The 15,419-nt window shown below is 38.7% G+C and overlaps 2 protein-coding genes across 3 annotated transcripts; both read left to right on the forward strand.

Annotated features, from left to right (window-relative positions):
* Positions 1 to 50: 50 nt before the first annotated feature.
* tsr3 (TSR3 ribosome maturation factor) lies at positions 51 to 6,530 on the forward strand. Its single transcript, XM_063482072.1, has 6 exons — positions 51 to 447; positions 636 to 846; positions 2,897 to 3,090; positions 3,196 to 3,366; positions 5,943 to 5,997; positions 6,217 to 6,530. Exons 1-6 carry the CDS (start codon positions 327 to 329, stop codon positions 6,350 to 6,352), a joined length of 888 nt encoding a protein of 295 aa, XP_063338142.1. The 5' UTR covers positions 51 to 326; the 3' UTR covers positions 6,353 to 6,530.
* Positions 6,531 to 6,974: 444 nt separating this feature from the next.
* On the forward strand, positions 6,975 to 15,232 carry pdpk1b (3-phosphoinositide dependent protein kinase 1b). 2 transcript variants are annotated; one of them, XR_010094566.1, is made up of 15 exons: positions 6,975 to 7,113; positions 9,250 to 9,540; positions 9,757 to 9,799; positions 9,890 to 10,027; positions 10,123 to 10,267; positions 10,375 to 10,472; positions 10,908 to 10,983; positions 11,067 to 11,135; positions 11,260 to 11,356; positions 11,472 to 11,645; positions 11,850 to 12,067; positions 12,313 to 12,370; positions 12,652 to 12,804; positions 12,915 to 13,919; positions 14,070 to 15,232. XR_010094566.1 is itself a non-coding variant. In XM_063481409.1 (14 exons), exons 1-14 carry the CDS (start codon positions 7,090 to 7,092, stop codon positions 13,026 to 13,028), a joined length of 1,698 nt encoding a protein of 565 aa, XP_063337479.1. In that variant the 5' UTR covers positions 6,975 to 7,089; the 3' UTR covers positions 13,029 to 15,232. The 2 variants fall into 2 exon arrangements, 1 of the variants encoding a protein (XP_063337479.1); XM_063481409.1 differs by having other exon boundaries at positions 12,915 to 15,232.
* The last annotated feature ends 187 nt before the right edge of the window (positions 15,233 to 15,419 follow it).

Genomic DNA, 15,419 nt, shown 5'->3' on the forward strand with positions numbered 1-15,419 from the left:
CGCCACGTGATCAAAATAAGCCGTGAGCATGCGTGTTTTTCATATGGGACTACGACGTGCTTACCACGATACGAAGCCAATCAAGCTAGGTTATACTTCATATGAAAGTGGTGCCGGATGAAAGGAGACTACTACTAGTTTGTGATAAAGTCTTGAAAGTTGCTCATGTCTAATTCGTATTGCAAATAAGAAGTTTTTGTTTCTCTTTTTTGGGCAGTTCTATTTGTTAGACGAACTGTTGTCAGCAGGATAGCCAGATAGCTTAAGTCATACTTGTTGGTCAGTTCATTGCAGTGACAGTCGGACAGTGACAGTTAACTAGCAGCATGGGACGAAAAAAGCAGGGAAAGTTTGTCCGTCCTGACAACAAGGGCAAAGACAAACGTCACAAAATGAAAGGGAAATCTTTAGAGGCCTTTACAGAAGAAATGCACACTGCTTTGGAAGGTAGTGTATTGATGATCTCTAATGCAAAAATGTTTAACATGTTGGCTGTAAGGCATGCTATTTACAATAGCGTCAGCATCATGAAATGCTGTCTACACTAAGAAAAAGTGTCCGTTGCTCAGGACTGATAACACTCGATATGGTGTAAACACTTGAGAAATCTGAGATTGTGAACTTTCTCTCCTCAGCAAGTCTTCACAGAGAGGAGGGAGCAGAGGCCCCTCAGGTGAAGCTTCCTTGCCCACTTGCCATGTGGGAGCTGGGTCATTGCGATCCCAAACGTTGTACTGGCAGAAAGTTGGTGAGGAAGGGCTTTGTACGCAACCTGAGACTCAATCAGAGATTCAACGGGCTCATACTTAGTCCAATGGGCACGAAGTATGTGACGCCAGCAGACAGGTTTGTTCAGCTGTTTCCTCTGTACTTCAGCCAATGAAATCAAAGAATCTGTAGCCATAGACCACCTCCTATAACTATTTATATACACATTTTGATGCACACCTGTTTAGTTACTCATTAACGCGTGTTCTCAGGGTGAAAATGTTTTTTTGATGCCAGTGTTCAGAGTAACAACAGTAGGTGAAATAAACACGCATTAGGACCAAGAAATACAGAAGAACATCTATTAAAGTACAATGTGGACTCTTGAAGTAAATTAGATACAGCAGCAGAAGACCACACTGGGTCAGCTAAGAACAGGAAACTGAGGCAACAATTCACACAGGTTCATCAAAACTGAACAAAAGTTTTTGGAAAAATGTTGCCTGCTCTGATGAGTCTTGATTTCTGCTGACACATTTGGATGGTAAACAACACAAAAGCATGGCTCCATCCTGCCTTGTATCAGCAAGTCCAGCTGCTGCTGGTCAGTGTAAATGTGTGGAAATATTTTGTTGGCACACTTTGGAACCTAGAGACAGAGTAGTGTTTTAGCACCACAGACTACTTGAGTTTTGTTTCTGATGATGTTCATCCCTTTATGACTAGAGCAGGGCGATATGACCAAAAATATTTATCACGATATACATTTGAAAATTTGCGATAACGATATAACTGACAATATAATTGACACTAGACAAAATACTTTACAACTCCACAACTTTATTAATGCAAAAAAAAAAAACCATCAATGTATTTCACTTAAACAAGCAGCTGTTTTTTGCATTAAAGTTATATAAAAATTTAACAGTGCAAATTCCTTACTGACATTTTAACGAAAAGGCATTTCCAGTGGAAATTGGCCGACATATCCTCAGCATAACCATGTATAATATCCACAAAACTTAAAAAGAGGTTATACACACGCAATACGGTAATATTACGTTGAAGCACAGTACGTATCAATCCGCGAGGCTCCTGCCTACGGTAACCGTAAAGCTCCGACAATTCATCAAGCGGTGCGGCTTCGTAGCTTAGCAAAGTCGTACTAAAACATTTGACAGATTTTCGAGCGCCGTGTACCACATAAAATCATTTAGAGGTGAGTAAACACAACCAGAATTCATACATAAGGCACACGGGATTATAAGGGGCACTGTCGATTTTCAGAAAAATCAAAGGATAGATTTTAAGTGTGCCGTATTTTCCAACAAACACGGTAATAACGACGGCCCGCTAGCATGCTCTACCAAAAATAGTGCTTTGTTGTGTATCTGACGGAGGAAAGCTAAACCAGTTCCGCACCACTGAAGTTGCAGCATTTTTACAAACCAATTCTGGTTCATCCTTTTCATTCAATGATCCGCTTTCGCCCTTCTCATTCTCCGTCACCGCCATGCTTTTTCCGCCATGTGCATATGAAAACAAAGGCACTGCACATGCGCGTTTTACCCATATTCTATCGCGATATTTCATTTTCTTATCGTTGCCCAACATTATACCGGTATTACCGTGAACGGTATAATATGGCCCAGCCCTATTTATGACCACAGTGTACCCATTTCATGGTAGCTGCTTCCATCATCTCAGCCTGGTTTCTTGACTGTAGTAAAATGACAGCTTCAATTGCCAGATCTCAGTCCAGAAATTTTGAATCATGGATGTATATCTACAACAACTGTTATATTCTGTCATGTCGATATGGACCAAAATCTCTGAGGAACAAGATTTCAAACTCCTTGTTGAATCTATTCCATGAAGAATTAAGGTAGTTAGGAAGGCAAAAGGGGTACAACCCAGGACTAGCAAAGTGTACTTAATAAAGTGTCCCCTGAGTGTAAAGGCCCTCCTTTTAGATTTAATACTTGATTATTTACCCCATGTAGAGCTTGAGCTTAAAGATCAGTCATATTAAAAACTTGAGACATTCCAATGCATTGTTATATTAAAACAAATGTTACTATATCGAAGTGTTTTGTTGGTAATGAAAATTAAATAAATTCTATAAGTTGTGTCACTGTTGTGATCCACTTCAAAGCAATTTTTTTTTCTCCATGTTTTGTCTGCACAGAGAGATTGTGGCCAACAATGGGCTCGCAGTGATTGATTGCTCCTGGGCCAAACTGGAGGAGACACCCTTCAATAAGATGGTTGGAAGTCATCCCAGGTTACTGCCGTACCTCGTAGCTGCGAACCCTGTAAATTATGGCAAGCCTTGCAAGTTGTCCTGCGTTGAAGCTTTTGCTGCCACGTTCTGCATCGTAGGTAAGGGTTTAGGTTTAGTTATTCAGGAATACCACAGCAACTGCTTTTTGTGTCTTATTTTGGTTATGGCAGTTAAACTGTGACATATTGTTTCTGATATTGCAGGTTTTGAGGAACTGGCATTGCTCTTATTGAAGAAATTTAAGTGGGGGACAACGTTTCTGGAGCTCAATAAAGTCCTGCTTGGCCGCTACGCTGCTTGTCAGTCGGAAGAAGAGCTCCTTGGTGTAGAGAAAGAGTTTCTCACTTCTAAACCAGAGGAAGAGGAGGAGTTTGGTAAATAACCTGGGGTTCCACGCAGTGTCTGGGTTTGTGTAGCAGTGGAGGTAGAGGGTCACTGTATTTTGGTTCAACCTCTTTCTTATTTTAGCTGTAGTTTGGCTTCATGTACAAGTAGTGGCTCTTAAATAAATCACATTTATTGGACTTTAAGAGCTTTCAGATGACAGTTTCCAGTAACTGTTTTAGTAACTGTTAAGTTTTAGTCGCATTTTTTGTATCTTTGTAACTGTTGCAAGAACAATAAAAAACAAACAAACATATAGCATATGAAACATACAATAACAAGGCAAACACTGGGTGTTGCGATAGCAACAATATAACAATAAATAACAATATAACAATTTGTGTATATGATTTAGTGCAAAATGAGACCTGCTGTAGGGCAGTTAAAAGTGGGCATGGATCATCAGTGTTTGCATTAGCTCTTACTACAAAGTAGTGATTTTTTTCTGACATAAGAGAAACTTTGATTGTCTTTTGGGGTTACTGGTAAAACATTAGCTGTGTTAACCCTAAAACACTAAAACAGAACGCAGAAATCACGCAACAGCAAAGCAGAAAAGAAAGAAAACAAAGAGGCTGAAACAAGAAAATAAGACTAAAGCAGGAAGTTGTGTTGAAGTGGCTAGCTGTTGCATCACTTTAGATTTCCTAATAACAAATACAAACTAGAAAAAAAGGACTTAGAAGGTAATTAGTTCTTGAAGGACCTCCTGAGTGCAAAAATCTTGAGCCACTCCTAAGTTTTTCATATTTTGCGTAGAAAATGCAAAGTAGGTGCAGTGATTTATTCAGACACATGCAAACAAATATGGAAATATAGCGTATAACTCTAATACTATTCTAATGAGGTTGAAAGTGAATATTTGATGTGACCACATTTATTCATCAACACAGCCTGAACTATTTCTGACTAGATTTCTGGTCCTTTAAGTAGTCTTCATAAATGGTTCTCCAGGCTTCTTGAAGGACATTCATTCTTGGATGTTGGCTGCCTTTGGTTCTGTTCTCTGTCAAGAAGATCCCATACTGCTTCAGTAATGTTGAGGCCCAGGCTCTGGGGAGGCCAATCCATGACTGATAGTGTTCAACTGTCTGTTTTTCTATCCAGTTATGCTATTACTGCATTGACATGTGTGTTTGCTGAAAAATTGAAGGCGTTGCCAATTAGATGCTTTCCACATGGTGGTATCACCAGATAGTGGATGAAAATCTGAATGTACATTCTTAAGTGTGTAAATTTTGGCAAGATACATTTTCCCAACACCTCTCTCCTGAACTTCTCTGTATATATTGATGATGATTTGAATCAAAAATGTAAAAATTTTTAATACTCCATTTTTTTCAGTCCAGTACTTCTTGTTTCCCTTCTTTAAGAATGGATTCTTGACATGGATTCCATTCATCTGACAGCATTGCTGATGAGGCAGTAGATGGATCTTTCTTTAAAACATGACTTCCAGATGTTTCTGTTTACTGTAGGTAGTATTTTTAGGCCTGCCACTTTTTCTTGTCTTCAATTTGTCTAGTTTCTTCAAATTCTTTAAGGACATATGCAGACCATTTCGAGATGTGCCAAGGTTTTAGCTAAAAGCTCTTTGGGAATCACCTTGTTGGTGTAAAAATACTATTTCATTCTTGTTAAGCTGTTATCTTTGGGATTTTCATAAATTCAACAAAATAAATGAGAACAAATGATGTGTTTTTGTAACAAGAAAGTGCCTAAAGATACAAATTAAAGTTGGTTCTTGGCTTAATTTTCTGCAGTGTAGAAACAACAAAGGTCATCTCTTGAGTTGGGTCCCTTTTTGTGTTTGATTAATTCACGAGTCTGTGTTAAGTGGCTTAACAAACATTCCCTTGAAAATGGTCAGGTATTGGACCGGATTAAAAATGAGTGAAAAAGCAGCCACTATCCAAAGACAAACTTTGAAAGAGGTTCAGAGAGCCTGGAGAACTATTGCTCGAAACCACTTTGGAAGCAAATATTAAGAAATGAGGGATTTTTGCACAGTATTGTTGGTCATAATCAACTGTTTGATTCAAATGTATTTTTATTTTGGAAAGGTTCACTTTGGAAATGGCTGAATCTGAGTAGTTGATAATGAATAATTAGAATAATTTTTATAGTTTCCTGTTGTGACTCACATTTGCTAAATTGTCACCGGGAAACCAGTGTTCTCATATTTGTTTATAAGATATAAAACTCGTATTATTCTTAAGACTTTAAAGACAGTTAGTAATGAATATTCCAAGGGGAAATAAATGTCATTATGAACTGTTGTATCTGAATGATTATTCTGTGGACATTGATATAACTGTTCCTTGCATTGTTTCCTTGCCTTGTAATCAGGCTGCCTTGTTGTTTCTTTTTCCTTTCTTTATTGGATTTTGACTCATTTGATTTTGCTTGCATCTCTGAACAAATCTGGCTGTGATTAGGAAGTCAGTATCCAGGCTGATTGTCTGGAAATGTCTAGAATCTGGATGTGTATTTTTGTTGCTGAGTGACCTGTAGTGCTGAATTAACTGTCCTCGTAATGAAAGCTACACATCTGTTTTGTTCACAGATCCATTTGATGTTAACTCTGGAGTAGAATGCATGAATCTCAACAGACGTCAGTGGTAAGTATTGATCTAGCATTCACGTATCTATTACAATAATTAAATAAATGTACCAAGAAATCTTTGGTTATATTTGACCTTATATAAGTTAGTTCTCTTAGTGGTGATGTCTATATGGCATAAAAATTACCAGCATAATTTTCAAAATGGCAAGAATTCTCTTAAAATAGGCTTTAACGATTTGTTTCCTATGTTTACTGAGTTCATTTCTGTGTTTAGTGCACCTGTAGAAGATGACTCCAGTGAGGACACAGACCCCTCAGAGGAAGATGACGAAGATGAGGCAGAAGATGAAGAAACGGAAAGCAATGACAAGACAAGAACAAGCTCACATGACCTTGATGAAGAGGATTGAATCAAAGACTTTACACTAAATCAGATTTCAACCGTGGGTTCTTTTTAATACACGACTGTTTTAAAATGCTCAAAAAATATTTTGGCACATATGAATGGTTATGTTTGGGTTTTTTTTGCTTATATGTTTATGTAAATTAATGAACTTTGTGATGCAAGTCAACTAAATAGAAATAAAATAAGGGTGTTTATTATTATTATTATTATTTTTATTTATTTTTATTATTATTATTATTTTTATCATTGGCATTTAAAACACATATTCTTGGTTTATTGACAAAATATTTATTAGATTAAACTTGTGTTTGTTGGAATATACTTGGTTGCCACAGTTTCAGTTTCACACAAAGCGTTTTATGGATATTGGTCATTTTTGTCAGTTTGGGTATTTAGGAGTGCTTCTTCACTTAAGTTTAGTTACACTTGAATAAAAAAGACCTGTAGATCCTTACTGCCATATATTCAAAGTTGGTCTAAAACGGGAGTTTGTAGGCCACGTCTACTGCGGTATTTGAATATCCACAACTGCTACCGTCTGACTCCGGCCCTATCAGTAAGATGAAGTTCAGTAGGTTGTTAATGTGGCGAGGGGGCGGACACAGCGGGACTCTCCTCTGCTGTCCTGCGGTAACATTGTTGTGGAACGACGTCACAGCTCGAAAATGAAGGCGCAGAGGCAGCCATTACTGGAGCTTCTCTAATTATTTTATTCCAAATAAATACTCGCTGAAAACTCTCATGGCAAGAGCTACAAGTCAGGTGGTAAGTGTTACAACTTTGCCGTGAATACCAGCTCGAAGCCGGTGCTCAAAATGGTCAGTGTAAAGGCTGTGTGGGGATAAATAGTTACGTCGGGCCTTCATTTGAAGAGCAGTGCTAGCTGCAGGAGATCGCTTAGCCTTACGACTCACTAGCAGCTTGCTAGTTTGCTAATGTTGGCTATCGCAACACCCAGTGTTTGCCTTGTTAATTTGGATCGTCAAATCTCACACAGTATTCATGAGTCACACTTTCTCGACTTATTTGGGCCTTTTGAAACGTTTACTAGTACACGATAATAGTTACAGGGGACACATGAGCGTTTTCCTCTACTAGTAACTATTGGCTATTGATAGCTTAACAGGTTCGCGCTTTCGATATCCCCGTTTGCTAGCAGGCTAGCATTAGCTTTATTGCGTTCTTCCATTGGTTAGCATATATTTTGAAGGAAAGCGTTGTGCTATTCGAGTGTCAACTTTCAAATCTTCATATAAACGGCAGGAAACTAACTTTGAACACGATTAAGTGACGTTTCTTGAAAATGCCACACGGTTTTGAAGTTGCTTGTGTTGCCTGATTTGCTAACGTTAGCTAATTGGCTGTTGGCGTTAAGTTTGTAACTCACTGTCAGCGATGGCCGGCATTATTTGACAAGCCAACAGGAGCTAACATTAGCTTGTTAGCAAGGTAAGTTCGCACAGTGCGGTTGTTTCACGACTTCTCAGAGTTAGGAAAACGTTATACGGCGTTTTCCTCCAACCATTACATGCCTGACCAATAGCAGTGACTCAGTAGGTAGTTATATGGCTAGCTGAAATAGGCCGGAATAGGCAGCTAAAATAATGGCCACACCTTGGTTTTGAATGAGAAACAGCTAGGCCAACTGAACTAATTAAACGTAAACTGAACTGCCAGCTAAACTACACACTTATTGTTCGGGTAATTCAATGTGTTTATATATAAATGACACCGGTACCGGGAATTTTAGGAAGCACTATCTTTAAGTTTTAAACAGGCAGTTGGTGTGCCTCAGCTGCCATGTCAGTTTGATTATGTACACATAGATGGTGTGAGTTCAGCGCAGTTTATGTCTCAAGTATCACTGTCACATGAAAAATTAACTTTGACATAGTTTTTACAGCTTGAACACAGGTGGGTGGGACCACCAAGCTCAGAAGTGGCTCCTTAAGCAGTTCCTTCTTATCACTGTTAGACTTTGGTCTACAAGTGGTCTTACTTGTAGTAGTTGTATGTTTAGGTTATTGTAATTTACAGAACTATAAGCAACAATAATTTTAAGCCAGCAGCCTGTAAAGTGCTTCGTGTAATATGTGAGTACATTTCTTTCTCTTCATGTGTCATATGTATACTTTGTGAAAGAGATTTAAGATTCAGGATTAATTATTATCATAATGCAACGCAAGGTTGCACAACAAAATTCTACATGGAGTTCCTTCATGCTAATAAAGAACTGCATAGCAATGTAGATATCATTGGCTATCATTAAAAAAATAATTAATTAATTTAGTTAATTTTCATGATGGAGTGCAATGAGAAAGTTCAGAGATTTCAAAGCATATGAAAAAAAATACTTCAAAGTGTTGTTTACACCAGTGGGAACTTTCAGGTGTCAGTAGAATGAGAAGACTGTGGTTGTGGTGGGTAACTTCTTTTAGTCTCATCTATGTAAACATCTCAACTCACCTTTGTCACTGGTGCCGGTGTTGTTCTAGGAAGCTCATGTTTTTCAGTAATTAAGTTTAGCTGCTTTTGTCGTGTGCTCTTTGGGCCATCTAATCTGTATTTTGACAACTAATAACCGCATCAATTACTAAATCCATCACAGACTGATAGAAAAACCTGAAATCCCTCATTTAAGTGATAGTTTAAAGTGCTGAATAACAAAACACATTTTCTTTATGCATTCATTTTCATTGAAAACGTTATTGAAATGTTAAATTGTTACTATTTTATCCTGATATTTTTGTCGTCACTGTTATGTTCAATCCAGTAGTAGTTCAGATGGATATACAGTCCCTCAGCTTTCTCAAGTAAAGAGCCTTTCCACATGTGAATTGTTATTTACCTGTGTCACCCTGCTTAATAACACATTCTTTATGGTCCCTCTTTTTCTTACAGTATGATGTTGTGCCCATTCAGCCCAGCGTTGTCATCTGTTCCTGCTCGCATCCATCAATGGTAAGAAACCACCCTGACTCCTGCTCGCCACTTGCAATCCCAGGCGCAAGCAGCAGCCACTGCCCCAGCATGGAGGGCGCAGCCTCACAGGCTTGTGCTGTAGGAGCATCTGCTAGCAGCCAGGCCCCACAGCTCTGCACACAGCCAGCCGTCCAGGCTTCTCAGCCACGCAAAAAGAGGCCAGAGGACTTTAAATTTGGCAAGATACTGGGAGAGGGCTCCTTCTCAACGGTATGTAACTTACATTCCACTTAGCTTTTGAAATGTGCCGAGGAAGATGTTGCTACATGCTAGCGTTATTTTGATTAATGTGCTTGGATGAGTCATGCTGAGTTCATTTTAGGTGAAGTGACAAGTAAGCCCAAGGAAATATTATTATTATTTCCCCTCAACATCTGACTGGTTGGTTACATGTCATATCATCTCACTGTTGTTTCTTATTCTAAGGTTGTCCTGGCAAGAGAGCAGGCAACAGGGAAAGAATATGCAAGTAAGTAATAACGTATAATGAATTGAGTTAGACTAAAATGAAAAAGTTGCTGGGTTTACGTTTACTAATATTCTCTTTTCTCTCCTTTAGTTAAGATTTTAGAGAAACGCCATATTGTGAAGGAGAACAAAACCCAGTATGTGAAACGAGAGAGGGATTTGATGTCAAGTCTTGATCACCCGTTCTTTGTCAAACTCTACTTCACATTTCAAGATGATGAGAAGCTGTGTATCCTTTTAACAAATTCAGTCTATCAAGGCCTATTTCCTAACACGTGTTTTACTGTTTTGTTTAATAAGTTTTCCTTAACCAGTCTGTCTTAGATTTTGGTCTTAGTTATGCTAAGAACGGCGAGCTCCTGAAATACATTCGCAAAATTGGTTCATTTGATGAGACCTGCACTAGATTCTACTCAGCTGAAATAGTTTGTGCTCTAGAATACCTGCACAATAAGGGGATAATACACAGGTAAGACAACACCCTTTGTTATGTCCTTTTTGCAGGTTTTGCTATAAAAATTTCACTTGCTGCTAAGCGTTTGTTTTTGCTCACAATTTTTATTGTTTTCATTTCAGAGATCTGAAACCAGAAAATATTCTTCTGAGTGAAGAGATGCACATTCAGATAACAGATTTTGGAACAGCAAAACAGTTACCATCAGACAGTAAACAAGGTATAATCACAGTGCTGATTTTCTTTATGTTCCTTATGGTAAAGTATGACCAGCATAAATATAGGGTCTTAACTGACCTCAAGGACTGAGCATAAGTTTCAGAAATCTGCTGTTATTAATATCACTGGCACTAAGTGAATCCAATATAAGTTCACTTGTTCATGCTACTAAAAGACTTACAGCTAACTTGGGTAACTGCCCCTGCTTTTGCTTTGACTGTAGAAAGCAGTTGACGGTTATACATCTGCTTTGTTCTGTGGTTATTATGGCTGAAAGCAATGCAATCTTTGTAGCTGGTGAAGTAACTTGCAAACTTGTCACCTATGTTAGATTACAATCTTTTTGCACAGTAGAAAAGCATTTAATACATGCTGCATAGAACATGTTTAAGAAAGGAGAACTTGTCTTTTTACCCTTTTGTTTGTTTTTTGGCAGCGAGAGCAAACTCGTTTGTTGGAACAGCGCAGTATGTGTCTCCAGAGCTACTAACAGAGAAATCAGCCTGCAAGAGGTAATGAGATTTTTATTAGGTTTTTCAGCTCAGGGTGGGCATCATTCCTGCAATTTTATAACTGTTTACTTTTTAATTTTTAGCTCTGACCTTTGGGCCTTGGGATGTATTATCTATCAGCTGGTGGCTGGTTTACCACCATTCAGAGCTGGGTAAGAACTACTGTGTTTACAAAACTCAATTTTTCTTAATTGTTTTTTTCAAGTGCAAAAAATCCGAACCAAACACACCAATGTTCACTTGTTACACTTTTTCTTTTCTCTTTAATTGCTGTAGAAATGAGTACCTGATATTCCAGAAAATAATAAAGCTGGAGTATGAATTCCCAGAGAAATTCTTCCCCAAAGCTAAGGATCTTGTTGAACGGCTTTTGGTATGTCATTGCATATCACAATAACACATTTCAACCTCCTTTGGTAATAATTTGGAAATAAGTTAATCAGTTACCTGTTTAGAAGTTGGCTATTTACATTTTATTTAAATTTCAGTCATTGGACCCAACCAAGCGGCTTGGCTGTGAAGAGATGGGAGGGTACGAACCACTGAAGCAGCACCCCTTCTTTGACACCATCTCCTGGAGTGACCTTCACCTACAGACACCTCCCAAGCTCACACCCTACCTGCCAGCAATGTCTGAAGATGATGAGGACTGCTATGGAAATGTAAGATATTTTACTTTACTATGGTAACAGTCTTGGTATGTTTTTTGTTTGTTTTGGTCTGTTGTTTGCTCATTCAAAGAGAGCATCAGGTTTGAGACCTTGTTGAAGCTTAGAGATTCATCCAAACCGTAAACAAGTCATAAATTATCAGCATAACATCAATGCACCTTTCATAACGAGACACTGTCTCTTTATGACTCTCAGTACGATGACCTCCTGAGCCAGTTCAGCAACATGCAGGTGGCCCCGTCCAGCTCATCACACTCCCTGTCGCCACATGACTCGACGCCGCCGCAGAGGTCCAGCAGCAACATTGAGCAGTATATCCACGACCTGGACAACAACTCCTTTGAGCTGGACCTGCAGTTCACTGAAGAAGAGAAGCAGTTATTGCTGGATAAACAGACCACTGGAAACCCCTGGTAAACCCCTTCCATTTCTCCACCCCTGTTAAAATGTCTGTGTCATGTGCTGTTCTTTGTTGGATGTATATCAAAACCAATTTTGAATCAATGTCTTGCTTGTATCCTGGAAATATTTTTCACTGCACTGGAAACCATAAGAGATTTTTGGTGAATGATTTAGAAATGTGGATTAACAATTAGTTATGTTACTTCGTTTTAAAAAATTGTGTAGTTACCATTTGCGTTTTTGTGTATCAACACAGGCACCAGTTTGTGGAGAATAACCTAATCCTGAAAATGGGCCCAGTGGATAAACGAAAGGTGTGTGTGAATTCTACGGCATATATTTGAATCCTACTGTATTGCATTGTTTCAGTATTTAAAAAAAGACATCTTTTAGTACTTTACACTATTCTGCCAGCTAGACTCTGTGGAGTTTTCCAGTTTGAGTTGGCTACAGATCAGTGAAGTCACTTCCCTTTGCTTTTCACTGCTGTCAAATGGGAAGTAAAGGGGAATTCCCTGTTGTACTGTGCAAAGTGTCACTGGCCTCGTAGCCCCCTCTGTTGGTGAAGCAATGAGATGTTTGCATTCCTTGGCAGGGTCTGTTCGCCCGACGGAGACAGCTGCTTCTCACTGAAGGACCACACCTGTACTACGTGGATCCTGTCAACAGGGTCCTGAAGGGGGAGATTCCTTGGTCCTTAGAGTTACGCCCCGAGGCCAAGAACTTCAAAACCTTCTTTGTTCACACGGTACACAATTATTGATTTGTGATGCCTTTTTGACAGATCTTAATATTTTCCTTCAGTTTTATATAAAATAATAAAAAAATATGTAAATGTTTTTCCTATGATGTTTGCAGCCTAACCGGACATACTATTTGATGGACCCCAGCGGGAATGCAGACAGATGGTGTAAGAAGATCCAGGAAGTGTGGAGAAAGATCTATCAAAGGCACCAAAACCCTGGCCTATAGGAGCACAGGTTCACCCTGTGCCCACTCCTCTTTAGCTCTGAGGCCAATCACTGAGCAGAGTAACACCCTCTTTAGTGCCCTTCATCACCGCAATGTAAACAAACTCTTAGAGACGCTGGCATCTAGACCTTGTTTGTTTTCCTGAGTAGAACCATGGGAAAAATACAACTTTGGATTTAGGGTTGCTTTGCTTGTTCTTTGTGCTCTCTGTGAGGCTTCTATTGCATTTTTCCATGTATGGATGATAAGACTTCCACCATGCACATCTGCTTTTTGTACATTCTGCGGGGGTGGGCAAGGGGGGGAGGAGGACAAGCTTTGTCTTGTAGAGTGACAAGCTTGGGTACCGCTGCGACTATCTCAAACGCAAGGACTGGTTTCCTGCTTCGATGATGACACAAAATCTTGCTTTTGTGAACCAGCGCCTCTCATGATATCTTTATTAAACCATATCCTAATCCTACATTGTATGTGCAAGCTGTAGTCAAGCCCCACTTTTAGTGCATATACTCTATAGATACTGTAAAATGGTTCAGTCTCACACGTTTACCAAACTCAGATCCTCTCTATTTTTGTCAGAACCCAAATATTCCCCTCGGTATTTGAGTTGTTTTTTTTAGTCTCTCGGTACTTTGCTTATTGCAGTTAAGGTCTCTATATAATAATGCAGAGTGCCGGTCTGCAGTGAGACGTGGGTCTGAACCAGTCTCTGTATAAGTATGAGCCTTCCATAGCCGAGGATGTTTTGCTAACAGGGGGGTGGGTAAACATGCCACTAGCTTGTACTTCCTAATCATAACTTGCTTATCTTTCCTGCATGGCCAGTTTTTGTAGCTCAGCCTTGTCCGCTTCTCTCCTAGGGCACTGGAGATAAAGTTTATTCAAGTAAAGGTGGGTATTTTTGACTGCATTGGAAACCATAGAGACTATTGTTGAATGATTTGGTTGTTCTGTACCATTCACTGGCTATTTCTTTTGTGGTGTGAGTTCTTAATTTTTTTTAATTTTTCTTTGTTTTTTGTTTTTTATTTGGTGGAATAGTTCACTCATCTTCAGTATGCCCTATTCAAAACAAAATCTTATGTGCTGACCACCCCATGCTGAACAGAAAACCACCATCATCAACAGAGATGCATACACATACTATCATTTTCAGAAGCAATCACAGTAAAGCTGTTGTCCCTGGACAATATGGCAAAACTGCCTCATTGGGCTCATTGGCCTATTATTTTTATTTTTTTTTTATTTTTTATTTTTTTCATTCTGATGTTTGGCCCAATAGAAATTAAAGCGATTGATTTAACTTGTGCTCTTGTTTTAGAAATATGTATTATCATAATGCTTTTAATTTTTTTGTCATAGTACCTTACGGTCTTTCCAAAGGTCCTCTTCCTTCAGCTGAGTCTGTATGTGCAGTGTGTGACTGGGGACCCTCTGGCCCAGGGCCGGATGTGGTTGGATGTCAGTCAAAGAATATCTATCTCATCCAAATAACCGATGAAATTGCTGTATCTGTCTATAAAGTTGAGGAAGCACGAGAAGTGTTTTCCCCTCTAGTTAGAAAAATTGTTTGAATCAAGTCGATGGCAGTCGGTTACATTGTATGTAGAAGCTCTACCTGGCTTGTAACTGACTAGAACTGTGATGTACAGATGATGTATTATTAAAATCTGAAGCAAGTAATGCAATGATATTAGGATACAGTTTTTGTATTTTTATTCTTGTATAAGGTTATTTGATGGCTATTGTTTAGCCTATAGTTCATTCTGTGTTATTTAAATTCTAATATATGAATCATATTTGGATTGAAGTCATGTTCAGGGGCCATGTTGTGTATGTATTGAGATGTAAAGCCTTTGAATGTGAATAATTATTGTAAACTATAATATTTTACAGCTTTTTTCTTACTATATCATACATTTTCTATTTGCTCAGTGATTTAATCATATTCTGATAATTTAATGAATCTGTTCATTCTCTCTGATTATTTGTGCGCTAGGTCAGTAGATGTTGAATGATGAATTTTCCACTTAATGCTTGGTAGTCCAGTAATTAAAGCATGTAGGGATTTAGGCATACCAATAAAGCCATGTGTCCTGTCTTCTGTCAACAGCCTGGGTCATGACAGTTAAGAAACCGCATCATTCAGTGGCAATGGCATCTCACATTTTGCAGCATGTAAATAAAGTACCGGCTCATTATCACTGTTTTTGTGTCCTGAAAATTACTTTAACGCGCTTTAGTGCTAACTTGTGTAAATACTTTAAGTATTCAGCGGCAACAGTAGGAGTACACGAAATCTAAGATTAACTTTTTCCACCTCAGTTCCAAAGATGTGTATTTTCACTCACACTGATATTTACAGGCTCTCCGTATCAAGAGATTTTGTTC

The sequence above is a fragment of the Pelmatolapia mariae genome, linkage group LG8 (assembly GCF_036321145.2).
Source record: "Pelmatolapia mariae isolate MD_Pm_ZW linkage group LG8, Pm_UMD_F_2, whole genome shotgun sequence".
In the NCBI taxonomy this organism is placed as follows: domain Eukaryota; kingdom Metazoa; phylum Chordata; class Actinopteri; order Cichliformes; family Cichlidae; genus Pelmatolapia; species Pelmatolapia mariae.